At 35.3% G+C, this 15,000-nt stretch overlaps 2 protein-coding genes across 3 annotated transcripts in view; one reads left to right on the forward strand and one right to left on the reverse strand.

Annotated features, from left to right (window-relative positions):
• lost (methenyltetrahydrofolate synthase domain-containing protein lost) overlaps positions 1-12,400 on the forward strand; it is a 32,040-nt gene extending 19,640 nt beyond the window's left edge. The window contains 4 exon segments of the mRNA XM_086553584.1: positions 1,746-1,933; positions 4,702-4,927; positions 5,072-5,178; positions 5,554-12,400. Of these exon segments, the coding sequence (XP_086409710.1) occupies positions 1,746-1,933; positions 4,702-4,927; positions 5,072-5,178; positions 5,554-5,872 (840 nt within the window). The 3' untranslated portion in view covers positions 5,873-12,400.
• A 2,177-nt stretch (positions 12,401-14,577) lies between these two features.
• The window catches only part of LOC122252163 (uncharacterized), a 9,081-nt gene continuing 8,658 nt past the window's right edge, over positions 14,578-15,000 (reverse strand). For both annotated transcript variants that reach the window (XM_043014485.2, XM_043014484.2), the window contains exon 4: positions 14,578-15,000. This exon is cut by the window's right edge and continues 518 nt beyond it. The gene's annotated coding sequence lies outside the window, so the exon portion shown is untranslated.

Genomic DNA, 15,000 nt, shown 5'->3' on the forward strand with positions numbered 1-15,000 from the left:
GTTTTCATCTGCATGAATGGTTTTTGTTATTTATTCATTACACACACGCACATGTACACATGTGCACACACATGCATATGCACATTACAGCATAGACACACAAATATATACATATATGAACAACATGAGCTTCAAAAATACTATCACCATACAGTATTCCTTCATAAATGGTATTTCATTATTTCTCAAATACATCTCGTTTTCTCCTGGGAAACCATTGCATCATATTTCAAGAAGCACAAAACGTTTTGTGATTACTAATAATCTACAAGTGTTTTTCACTGTTGGCATTCTCCATCTTGTAATCCATTGATGTTGGGAACATGCAATGTCCACTATCGGTTTGATTTATAAACTTTTTTTTGTTTTAACCCATTCACGCTGGGGCTATTCCGGCTCTAAATGCCGGGGTTTTCGAACGCATAAGCCTAACACATTGGGATTCTCGGGTGCCCTAACTGGGAGCAAGCGCTGTAAGCCCGCTCACCCAGCGCGCTGGCTTTGACCAAATATCTTGTCGCCGGCATCTGACCCAAAAAACACTTAAAGTGATAGCAAGTCAACCAGCGCGAATGGGTTAAGCATAAAGGGCTCCAAAAGCATTTATTGTTTACTAGGCCTACCGGATTTCACCTGTATTCCTGTACTGTATTCCTTAATTTTTTTGGAAAAAATGTATTTCAGGTTTCATTTTAATTTTTAGATTCTTTATTTATTATCATATGTTAATATTATTTATATCATTGTTATTGTTATTATTATTTTTGTTGTTATTATTATTATTATTTTGTTTGTTTGTTTGTCTGTTTATTATTATTCATTATTATTATTTATTATTATTTAATTTATTATTTATTGATATTTATTATAATTTTTGCTGTTGCTGTAGTTGTCACCATGAGAATGACTTAAATAATAGTGACAGTAAGAAGAACAAAACTCACAAATTCAAAGAATGGTGTAATTATGTGGGGTTAAGTAAGCATAATGTTTGCAAAAATAAATGAAATAAACCAAAATGAAACGATAGTGGATAGTGCATGTATTTAATGGGTTAAAACTAAGACCATAGAATTATCATAGGAATTACTAGCATTCAGATGCAACCCTGGAGATGAACCTAATCACTGTTGCATGCATTCTGTGTGGTCTTTACGATTGCTTTTTGTGGAATGAAGCTTTATGTAAGGCAGCAGGACATATCATTGATGATTTTGTTTCTCTGATACAAAAGAATTAGTGAAGACCTGTCTTTTCACTGTAGGTACTTTTGCATGATTCACATTTTGTATAATCTGTTTTCTCTGCCTTCAGGATGGATCTGTGAGTGTTGCTTTCGTGCATTGCAAGTGTTCCTCTGTCAGTTGATAGAGTATAAGGGAGCAACAAATTGGAAAGTATTTGTGTGCATCACGGTTTTCCTCTTACACAATGAAACTGTTGCTCCCTATTATTATCCTCATGATTGAAATTTATATTTTTTAATCATTGATGATTTGTGTATCTTGGCCTGTTTTTCAGCATGTGTTTTAGACCCTGTCATGACTTTTGCTGTGCTAATATGATATTCAGCTGTTAATCTTACATTTATAAGGCTAGAGTAAGCTATGCTTGTTACAGAAATAGTGATATTGGTTAATTTTGTTTTCAAAATGTTAATCAACAAAGAATTTTATTTGGAGTCAAACATGATGATAAAACCAAGTCTGCAGTATTAACTAACCACTCTTAACTCACCTCCAAAGGTTACAATCAATGTCAGCAAGAAGAACCGCATAGTGAAGAGAACTGTGGAAGCAACAAACGAGCAGGACCGCCTTGGCTCAGCTGACCTGGACAATGAGAACCAGGGAGGCAAGGGTCTCAAGACTAAAAAGCCTCGGAATCCATTCACATATGCTGTGTTCCTGGGTAAAGTTCCTCCAGCCTGCAGGTAAGTTTCATGTTGTGTGTGTGTGTTTGTCTGAATACATATAATTATGATTTGGAAGATAGCCATAGGAACTGGTTCAAAAATTACATCTGACCTGGAATGTATTGGCAAGCGTCACTGGGAGTCATATTTATGTATTTATATATATGTATCTTGTATGTATTATAAAGTTTCAGTATGTTTTGGGTAGTGAGAAGGTATAGTTGACTCGTGTAGATGCCATATATTCTTGTCATGGCATAATTTTGGCTTGACTGCAAATGGCACGTACAGCTGTATTCTAGGTCCCTAGTGCGCTGAGTACATGACATGAACATGCCATGATTGCTGATGTAGGTGTCAAGAGCCTAGCAAAGTCATGGCAAAAGCAGTGACAGTATTGGAACAATCATGGAATCTTCATGACAAGGGGGTAGGCTTGTCATGATAGTTACAGGGGCAAAAAAATGCATATTTTTAGTGTAATCTTTGTTACCAATACATCATATGAGCATACCACATTTGTAAAGTAATATCTATATTGGATATATTAGGCATCAGTGTCCTAGGAAAACATGGCTTTTCTGCTGATTTTGAGTTTGTTTACCTTTTGGCAGATTTTTCGAAGGAGAGTGAAGTTAAATGATTGGTAAAAGAAGTCAGGAATGTAAAGTCAAAGTATATGATTATATGAAATATGTATACATTAAATATATAAATATGATACATTCAAGATACACATATATGTACAGTAAATACACACAAAATAAAGAAGATCTATATAAGAACACACAATCCCTCTCTTCCTGTTTGGTTTGATGGAGTGTAGACTGAATTACCAACTGCGGATTCGTGAAATGATTGTCACTTCTTTAACCCATTCACGCCTGGCAGTTCCGGCTTTGCATGGTCGCAATACAGGGGTTCTCGAACGCATATGCCTAATGCCTCGATATTCTCGGATGCACAAGCCATGAGCTTGGGCTGCCCGCTTGCTCAACCCGAGCGCGCGACGTACCCTCATAGCTCATGCCGGGCGCCTGGCGCAAAAAACACAAAACGTGTCATCACATCAACCGGCTCCAATGGGTTAACAAAGAACAGGCACAAAACTGATTCATACCAAAATTGAACTATCGTATGTTAGTGCTACCTATGAATGTAGTTTCTCTTATGAATTTGTCGTTTGGACAGTGTCATTCAACTGAAACATATTAACCCATTCCCGATGGGGGATTTCTAGCCTAGAATGTCCAAATGCCGGGGCGTTCGAATTATTAGGCCTAAATCAATTGAATAGCTGGCACAATACTGTGCCGCCCGGCAACTGGGCTTTTGAATGCGCGGTACACATGCTGTACCACCCGTCCTGTGTGGGTTAACTTTGGAATGGTTGGTAAATCTGAAGCAGCTGACAGATGTGCCATGCTTTTGCATTCTAGAATACCACTTTTGTAACAGGAACACGACATTTACACAACATGGACATAACACTGCCATGCCACAGAAAATGTCCTCGAATATAGCTGACTGTCTCAGTCAGAGAGGGCATCCTGGTAGTGTACCCTGTGTCATCAGTCAGATAAAAAAAAATCTTGTGACAAATGCTAGATGGTGGGGAAGGCAGCCTAAGAAGTGAGAGATCCGCTGATAGCTTCCATGTAGTCTACATGTTGCTAGACAGTGGGGAAGGCAGCCTAAGAAGTGAGAGATCCGCTGATAGCTTCCATGTAGTCTACAAAGTTGTAAACCTTTTTAAAATATATGAGAACAATTTGGGCAATTTTCTTTGGCTTGTCTAAGGCTTTCAGAATGGTATTCAGTAAAGATATCATATAGTGGATGGGTGACTCCCTTTAGATTGCCATATTATTTTGAATCTAAATTTGGTCTGATTCTTTGAGAACGAGCTGGGCTTCAAAACCTTCTGAGATCCTACCAAAAGTGTGTGTAAGGGAGAAGGGATGTAGATCACCAAATTCATTAACTGGATTCTTTATGGCCAGGGGTTAATGGTAGTACTTTTCCATGTATGAATGAAGATACCACTCTCATTCCTTTAGTTGATTACATGTGTGAGAAGCTCACTAATTTTATATGCAAACTCATGCAGTAGTTTTTTAGGTAACAAGCCAGGTGGTGAAGCTTTGTTTGCTCTCGGGGATAAAAGTGCTTTTTACACAGTAATTCTCTCTCTATTGTTGATGGCTTGCAGGTCAGTAAAAAAAACTAGGAATTTGCATTAGGTGAGTATGATGTAACCGTATTACAAATATTAATATTGGTAAGATGGTTGAGAAAAGGTATTTTGATGGGTTTCTTTCAGCCTCCTAAAATACTTTTAACCCATTCGCGCCGGTTGACAAGCTGACACGTTTTGTGGTTTTTGTGTCAGACGCCGGGGACAAGATATCAGGGCAAGGCCAGTGCTTGGGTTGAGCGAGCGGGCAACCCAGGCTCGCGGCTTGTGCGTCCGAGAATCTCGAGGTTAGGCTTATGCGTTCGAAAACCCCGGCATTGCGACCATGCAAATCCAGAACCGCCCCGGCATGAATGGGTTAACATTCATGGAAAGTTTAGGGGAACTGATATCATTTTGCTGTATGTTAAATCCTGGAGACTGGGCAAGCAAATGTATTGCCCATCCGCAATAGGTTAATCAGTTCATTATTTATCACAACTACTCACTTGATGCTTGTCTTAACTTTACACAAGTTAGATTCATGGCACTGAAAAACTATTACTTCTGCAGGTATTATTTCACAATGGATTTCATTGTTGATTTACAGAGTGCGTGAGCTCAAGGAAGCCCTGCAAGGCCGAGATGTAAGGCCCATTGACATAACATGGCGTGGCAGGAATGGATTTGCTTTCCTGCGCTTCACAGGCCCTGTGGAAGAATGCGATGATGTCCTCACAAAGCTGGAGGGCCTCACACTACAAGAGCAGCCTCTGCTGATTCAGCGAGCCAAGGATAAGATGGCAATGAAGGACAACGAAAATGCAGGAACTAAGGTAATGAAGACATACCTGTGAGTGCTAATCAATACATATTATAAAGAGACATGTATTCATTAAAAGCTGATTGTCTTATGATAGAGCCACAGTTGAGTTTTCTCAAGAATAAAGAATAAGATGTTGAATATTTTCTCTTCTCAGGAGATCATTGAGGGGGAAGCTCAGAACCGTAAGCGTCAGCAGCCTAAAAAACCCCGTATTGTTTACACTTATGGCATATTCCTTGGCAAGGTCCCATCAACTTGCAGGTAAAATTCTTTACTTTGTTACCTTTTTTGTACTATCCTAATATTTATCTAGATAAATTAAAAGGGTTATGACCATTAACTTCCTTTTTTTTTTTTATGTTATCAAGATGTGAGATTGAATACATTGCATAATAGAATTTTATTTTTTTATTAGTCATCCCAACTATATCCATTGTATTACTTTGTATATAAGTCATATTTTATTGTCACATCATCATCTCCTAGAGTACAGAGTCAGGAAATTTGGGCATGACAGATAAATATATATAGATATAGGTTGAAAAGTCCAATGTAATCATTTGCATGATTACGTTGTACTTTTCTTTGTGTTCATGTCCCCCAGTCAACATTGACTATACAACTGTTTTGTTTCAGAGTCCGTGAGCTGAAGGATGCTCTTCAGGACCGAAATGTTCAACCAATGGACATCACCTGGCGAGGTAGAAGCGGATTTGCCTTCCTGCGTTTCACTGGTCCTGTTGAAGAATGTGATGATGTGCTCACAAAACTGGAGGGCCTTACGCTCCAGGAGCAGCCTGTCCTGGTGGAGAAGGCAAAGGACAAGGGCGATGAGCAGCACCTCTCTGAGGAACAGCAGCAACCACAACAGCAGCAGGAGCAGCAGCAGGAGCAACTGCAGCAGCAGCAGCAACAAAAACAGGAGGTCCCAGTTGTTGAGGGGGAGGCTAGGTGAAGCCCCAGCATTTTCTAAGAATGGGGCAGGGCATTAATTTTCATATTTTTTCTCTTGCTCATTTGTTTTTAGATATCCTGTTCTCTTGATTTGGATTTTTCTTTCTTTCCTAATTAATGCTTCATTACACTTGGACTAGATAGTCTGTTGCATTTCATGAAGAAGAATATATGCCATAGTATCACATACTATAAGGACCATTATTATGGAGTTTTATGTTTTTTATTTACTTGTATGCTGGTTATCAGCTGGCACGACACCAGTGAGTAAGAAATATATTAATTAGTCAGCAAGAGTAACATGTGTTATGTAGCTCATCCTTAGTCACTATAGTCTTAACTAGAAAGAGAAAAAGTTTTTATTTTGTCTTTTTGATAAAAGTGATTTCTATTTATAGAAAGTAGTACATATTTCTAATTTTATTATTTTTTAGGCTAATTATCTAAGCCAAGAATTAGTTTAGTAATTTTTGTAAATCTTCATAGACAGGTAACTTATCAGGAAACACTGGCAGTTCAGAGCTTAACATTTCAGCAAATTTTGTTGCTTTTCTTCAACAAAGGTTGGAGTTATATAAAGTGTCATGAAGAAATATATCCTTTTTGTTTGATGTTTATTTTTGTATGTGATCACCTGACCATATACTCATGTATTAACCTGCCATTGCTTGAAGAGAAGTGATGACTGTGTCTGAGAAATTATCCAGATAAGAGATAGAAGATTATACTGTGACTACTTGAAGACTCATTTAATGTTAGAAATGGAAAGAATGCTGTTCACATAATTCATGCATAAGGAGCCAATTCCATAAAGGAATTTGTGAAAACTAGTCATGTTTGTGCATTTCATTGTTCACGGTTGCACCAGTTTCATATATTAAGGGATTTGATTGAGAGCACTCAAAAATGAATAATTACCACCATGATTTTGAATAATTTTTGCTGTATGTGCTCTCTTCTGAGGTTAATAAATAGCCCGTAAGTCTGTTTTTTCACAAGCGCTTTCCTAAACGGAACTGATGTTAATGATGTTATTCATGCATCTTGACACTCGTAAGGAATACTAAAAAAAAAAATCATGATTTAAAAATGAAATTATGAAAATGGTGAACAATAAACCTGGATAATCTTTGGTCATGTTAGGTGATCACACTGTATTGTGATTTTGTTAGCTTAAATGTAAAGATTTTTATATCAAGCATTGTTGTTAATTGATTAGAGGTGATACAATAGAGTGCCTGAGTAATCTACTCTTGTAACAGTGGTATGCAAATACCATTTTGTCTACAGATGATTGTAGCTTTTATAACCTAAGGAAATTCGGAATTTCAGTTATTTTACATCAACCAATGTTGTGAGAAACATTAAAATTATTGTAATATAGTCTTTGTTAATAAAAGTAGCTTAGCATCACTTTGAAAGGTGTTACAAACATCTTAACAGTTTGTTAATTATTTTGATTTTTATCTTCGTTATTTTTGTTGTTGCCACTTTGTAAACCAGGGTGTGAAGGACAGCTCTGTAGAACCAGGTTGTTAGTGTTTATAAAGATGGTTTTTCCTTTCAATCTTCCACTAGCAAGGGACAGTGCCTAACTTCTCCTCCTCTTATTTCTTTTGATAGTTACTTGCTGTGTGATAGACTATTTTTGTTATTACTTTTTACATCAGTTTGTGAATAGTAACTCGTTCATTATCAAGAAGTTTAAAACCCAATGTTTGTCCATCAGAACCCATGACTTCTAATTAGGACCTGATGCCAGTGTTTAGCTGACCTGCCTAACTTATTTGGTCAGTAGTATAAGCAAGAGTCTAATGTTCTGATAAACAAACATGCATCTGTGAGTATGTTCCTAAAGGTTAGAGGTACCCACAGGGAAGACACTGTAGTTTCACAGATTAAGCAGGACTGGCTCGAGAAGAACGTCAGGATTTTTATACTTACAGTTTGATCTTTGAAGTTCATATGAATTTTATTTTTTATTTTATTTGCTTTTTTTTTTTTTATCTGTCTTTCCTAGATTTGCTTTTCGTTTATTCATATTACTTTTCCCATGCCTTTATCACTGAATAGACCTAAGAGTGCATTTGGATTTACTCAAGTCTAAGGAAAGGATACTGGAGGTATTGGTTGTAGTAATGTTTGTTAGGGGAGAGTTCAGAAATATTTAATCATTCATTCAATTAATAAATTAATTAATTTTGAATCTTGTAGATTGGTGTCCTTACTAATGCTTGAGGTGCTGTTTTGATATATAAAAAAAAGAGAAACAAATTTGCTGTTGCATATTCTAATATTGGCATAATATTGATGGGATGATTGTGCTTGTCTATATATATTTAATCATCATGTCTAGTAACTATGTTTTACTTGAATATTGATGTCATTGTTTAAATGTTTTATATACATTGTTTTATCTTTAGGCACGTTTTATTTAAATTTTATATATTTTTTATTTACTAATAACTTTTTTTTTCCTGTTCTTTAGAAACATTATGAAAGAATTGTAGGTATTTTTATCATAACAGTATTCATATGCAATGAAATGAAAGCAATACCAAACATTTACTCTGTTACATGAGGCAAGCTACCATAGTCAGTATAATATTAAGAAATAAATTAAGGAAAGTATCTCCTTTTTCATTTACAGGTTTACTTTTAGCTATTATTTTTGTTTTAAATTATTAGGAAACCATTGACTTATCTCTTTCTCATTTTGCATAAATGCTAACTGGCAAGGACAAAAAAGTGGAGGTGTGGGACAGAAACAGAATTATGTAATGATTACTTGAAAGAAAAGGTTGGGAATGGAAGATTGAATAAATTGTTGTAGTTGAGTTGGAAAGGGATTTAGCAAAGGGCTGCAGATTGTGATCTCTAGGAGTGAAGTTATTAATCATTACTAGAAATTGTGTGATTACAAGTGCAAGAGTGTGTGAGAATGAGAGTTTATATGCATGTGTGAAAGAAGGCCTGCATGTACTTAACCCATTGGTTGTGATTTTAATCAAATATGTATACAGTCGGATGGCGGGTTTACATTGTTTGGCACAGTGTCATCCGAGTCTACGACCGACTTTGCCTTGGCAGTAAATCATGTCAATGGGTTAAGAGAGTGGAGTATGTGTGCCAGTGTGTAAATGCCTATTAGTGTGTGTGTTTGCTTACATATGAGTTTGAGTGAGTGCAAGTGCGTGTACATGCGTTGTATGTATGGTATGAAATGGTATGAGTTGGCAAAGATAACGGCAAATAAAATGCGACTAAGCAATACTGAACTCTCCTCAAGCTTTGCATGCTTGTCTTGAATGCTAAAAGATTCCCTGGTGTGATAGTATAGTGGGATGACAATTTATATTCTATTATTTATTTGGTTTAAATTTTTTATTATTATCAAATATATATATTTTTTCCATACAAAACATTTTTAATGGTCATTGATGTTGTCTTCCCTCTCGGCTCTTTTTAGTATTTGAATTTACAATACAAAGTCTTGGGCTAGTGAACCAGCTGGTCTTAATGGTAGGTATTCTATGGTCTGGGTTGCACACTCGGCATTTTTCTCTAGTTTGTAGGGGGTTATAATGATAATGATTTCCTTTGTTTTTGTTTAGACACTTGGTGATTAAGGAAGAAGGATGTATGTGTAAAGCACTTATATATATATATATATATATATATATATAATATAGATATATATATATATATATATATATATATATATATCTATATATATATATATATATATAAATACACATACACACACATATACACACACATACACACACATATACACACACATACATACACATATACACACATATGCACACACATACACACACATATGCACACACATATGCACACATATATACACACACATATACACACATATATACACACACACATACACATACAAATACACATATACATACACATATACATATACACATATACACATATACACATATACACATATACACATGTACATATATAAAATATGTGTGTATATGTGTATATGTATATGTATGTGTATATGTATATATATATATATATATATATATATATATATATATATATATATATATATATATATATATATTATATATATATATATATAATGTATGTATGTGTATATATGTGTATATATATTTATATGTATATATATGTATATGTATGTATATGTGTATATATATGTATATGTATATGTGTGTATGTGTATAAATATATATATGTATATATAAAGAACATGCTAGACACATTTATAATCCTGTTTGATATGCTCTACATGTTTAACCAGCAAGTCTTATTGTTTTTATTTTGATTTAAAAAAAAAATATTTTTTATTATTTATTATTATTAGGGCAGGGATTATTTCAATATTTAATTGTAAAGAGTTAAGAAGGAATGCACCCCAATAGGTAAACTTAATCTTTACTCCATTAATTTTGTGTAATTGTTTGAATGAATGGAATGTTTACTGTTCCTAAATTCAATTTGGCATATAGATTTACTGTTCATGTCACGGAAGGGCCTTTACATTTCACTTTGAGTTAACCAGTAAACAACATGGTTTTGTACTTTAATGGAATTTACTCATTTTGTTTTTGTTTTCACTGGACCATTGTTTACATTTTTCTGTAATGTACAAGAAAGTATTGTTTTCTCTTTTCATAGTGCAGTAATTATGCATGAAGTATTTAGGTGGAAGTGAACAATACGACAACAGATCCTTCCTATGGTGTGATACTTCTGTAGCGAGCAGCTGGTTTACAATACATTACATAGCTTGCATTATACAGTTTTTGTGAGCTCTATTTTACTATATGAAATCAGTATTGTACTTAAAATTCAGCTTTGTAATATATAGGACCCTTAAACAATGGGTTTGAGTATTTTTCTTGCTCATTTTCCTGGAGGAAACAGTGTATAAAGAAAGTTTTGTTGATAGTGTGGCTTGTTAGGTAAGGAGGAAATGGACTTCATGAATGCCTAACAGTTGCTGTTGTCACAAGGAAGGCAAAAAAAAAAAAAAAAGAATAAAAATAATAATAATAAGTGCACTCACTTGTAAACACCTTTAGGAATGTGATGTTGAAACCATTCTTTATATTACACGTTATAAATACACTGTACATTAATATTCTGCTTCAATATATCCCCAGTTCGGGGTATTTTAAGAATCTGCATAGTAATGTTCACAACACTCCCCATTTTTAGCTGTTCATTATGAAAAGCAAAGACAGTTCAGAGACAAAAGTAATTGGTGTAATACTAAATCACACTGCATTTCGCTGCAGAAGATTTGCTTATTTTGAAGTAGATTTGATCCACACTTTTCTGTGCTGGTGCCATTCACTGTCCGTAGTGGCCAATTGGCATCTTTTGAACAGACGTGATGCAAGGCCAGGTTCTTTAATATTTGTCTGTAATCTCTGTTGTAATGTTTCCAGATGTATTAGACACAGCGATGGGTGTGTATTTTGAAGCAAAAACATCAAGGTGTAAAAAAAGAATCCGGACACTGAAAATGTTAATGTATATGAGCAGTCAGAAATTTATTCTTCTACTGAGGAAATTAGTTGAGGTGATTAAGCTTATGTTGGTAGCATGTCTTGCTCAAGGCATTTGCAGTTTACACATTATACTATTATACATGATGAATGGGTGTGTGTGTACGGGCGCGTGCGTATGCATGCGGGTGTTTGTGTGCCTGTCTTTGTGTTCTTGCAAGTGTTTGTATATGACAGTGCATATTTATGTACGTATGTATTTATATACTGTACTGTACATATGTATACATATATAGTGTATACATATACTGTATATACAAATGCCTATTTATACATTATATATTTGTGTATACATGTGCACGTGTGTATATGTACACATGTATACTCAATGCACATGTGCACACACGCACACACACACGCACACACGCACGCACACACGCACACACACACTCACACACACACACACACACACACACACACACACACACACACACACACACACACACACGTACACACACACACACACATGTACACACACACACGTACACACACACATTCACACGTACACACACACACTCACACGTACACACACACACTCACACGTACACACACATACATTCACATGCATGCTCATATGCACATGCACACTTACATAAAAAGGATGAAAAAACTTGTTCATATTTAACAGTTGCTTATATCATACAATCACTCTATGTGTTCAAATCACGCTATTGATAACCTGTGATAATCCATGGGCCTGGGTGCCAGGACCTGATCATCCCCCTTGTTTTAGGGTCCTACAAAATAAGAATCGAGAAGAAGAAAAAAAAACAAAAAATATTTTCTACTAAAATGTATAATTGAGCATCTATGAGTTTGAATATTCACAAAGATTGTAATCCATCCATTCTGTATATTTGCACCAACACCAAAGTGGTTATATTGTACAATCTGAAAACTGGTGCTATTGCTGCTAGAGTTAGTCTGTATTTTGTATGATTAAACTTGATGGTAAAAATCGACGTTGTTTATACTTCCCTATTTGACTGTGAACATTACTTTTTATGTATAAGGTGCCGTGTTATATTTTGGTAGTTTCTCTACTCAAGAATATTAATTTAATGGGAATCTAAAATACTTTTTAGTTAATGTGTAGATTGATATATTTCCAAAACATTGGAAATATGAGAATTCTTGAGAATCATGTTGGGTGAATATAGATGTAACCATGTATGACCTTGTATTTTGTCTTTTTGGTTTACAAGTTATTGTCTGAATATGTCTTGCTTAGTGATGTGGAATATATACTGTATTTACTGGTAATTTTTCTTTTTCTTCAAAGTTACAAACTAGCCAGCAAAGCTGCTAAACATACCACTGGATCGATACTACCTACTACTGTAAGGTCATATTACATATCTGAACATATTTAATAATGAGGAGACTGCAGCAGTCACAAATTCTGGTACAATATAAGGTTGGCTAACAACCATCCATATGTCATGCAGTAGTCTATAGTGTTATTTGTGATTGTGTTAAAATACTCCCGTGTTTAATAGGAAATGTTAAAACCTCTATAATATGTTGAACTAGTTTAGCAATGCAATATTTTGCTATAGATCGATTGAACCATTGGTTATTAGCCATTCAACCCTGTTGCCTGTTGTAAAGTCTGCCTCTACTACTACCCCCACTTCCCAACCTTTAGATATTGAACCAGTAAAAAAAATTGTGTGCGCGCGCACACATATACTCTTTAACAATCTTTTTACACTTTTTACGATGCTGGCATTTTTTTTTAAATTGGAGGACTACCTTGATAAGGACCATTCCACCTGGGCTCGCGCCCAGGCAAGAACCAGTGGACTAAACTGCAGCTTTGTCTTCCATGGCTTGAATTATTTCACCAAATCATAACTGGAACCAAGGGAGGATTGTCACATGTTGACAAAGCCTAGTGATATCTCTCTAACCGGGAAATATAGACGTGCATTGCAGGTAACCTATGAAATCAGTCACACTGTTTCAGACTTTGGAAATTACTAGCTCTGAAATGGCAGACAATTTATGACCTACCATATGGAGGATATTGAAGATGTACGACCATTTTATGCCATACTTCACACATACTCTATAACCGTTTTGAAAGTAAAAAGTGTGACTGGAAGACCCTGGTTCATTCCATCTAGATAGAGAAACGAGTGAAAGTTGTCCAAGTATTACAAAGTGGGGCTTTAGTGAATACGCCAGACCACAGTCCGATTGAATGGAGGCCTAACATCACCACTAATAGGTATCACTATGGCCTTTCAGTTGGAATGCCATGCCTAATGCATGATCTAAATGCATATAACTATAGGGCAATGTCCAGATAATACGCCCCTGTGTGTAGAAAACCTTGATTAATCCATCGATAGAAATGTTAAAAATTTATCAAAGAAAATACCTGACATGGAGTACCAAGATGGATGGAGGGAGGGATGTCACTAAATTCCTTCCAGCCATACATGTTACTGCCCAATGTCAGCTATTTGTTTTGCTATTTTTCTACATGTCTAGCATTAATCAAGGGTTTCTTTGCAGAAGTGTGCTTTCATCTAAACAGGGCCTATAGATACATGTACTCAGATAACTCGATAGGAATGTCATTCCGGTTAAGATCTATAAGGATGCCTTTAAGTGATGTAGCAAGAGCTCCAATCAATAGCACTGTGATGTGTGGAAATAACTGAGTCAAGACAATGCACAGTGCATTTTATGTATGCGTACCTGGCACGCGCAACTGTAACTCCATATTTATTAGTTATTCGTATTAAATGTGATGAACCTAAAATCCAATTTTGACACTGACATTCACCAATCTCCCAATACAGACGAGAAATTTAGTTTGTAAGCAACTGGTTTCTGATGCAGATCAACAAGTTGAAAGGCTTGCTTGAATTTACAGAAACAGATCACCCGTAAGCCACTAATTCATCTGTTGCAGACTAATTTATACTCTGAATTTGCAACATTTAAAATAAACACATACAATGTGACTGGCCTAAATATGTGGTTGAAATCAACTTGTCCCGAAATAACTAAATATTGCGTCTTCTGTAAGCACAGTATCATTATTATTATTTTTTTTTCATGTCAAATTCGTCATATATTTTAGTAAAACAAAGAATTAGGAAAAGGCAATCACATTCAGACATCTACTGTTCTCTAGTTTATAGTACATTTCTCAAGCTTATCTTTACATTTATAAATAATTCATGCTTCATTTGTTCCAGTAGAAGAAGAAATACAAATTGAGGAAAATACACCGGAATGAAGAAACTGCTATATTTAGTAATAAAACAAATTTACCAACTTTTTTTTCCATTTTAAAGCTACTGACGCGAAAGATCGATGATTTTCAACACCCTATCAAGTCTTTCACCTTCTTGCTTGCACCTTTCTTGTAAAGCCTAATCTGAATTGCTGAACTATTGGTAAAGTCTTGATTCAGTCACTGTGCAAGATATGTGATAAGGTTTCTTTATCAAAACTGAAAACGTACCTTTTTACACTGGAATGCATCCTACTTGGTACCAGTCTTGGTAAACCTGCCCGAGGAACTTTATTTTGTTTGATC

The sequence above is a fragment of the Penaeus japonicus genome, unplaced genomic scaffold (genome assembly GCF_977035675.1).
Source record: "Penaeus japonicus unplaced genomic scaffold, GWHDUDI00000001_assembly GWHDUDI00000028, whole genome shotgun sequence".
NCBI classification, from domain to species: domain Eukaryota; kingdom Metazoa; phylum Arthropoda; class Malacostraca; order Decapoda; family Penaeidae; genus Penaeus; species Penaeus japonicus.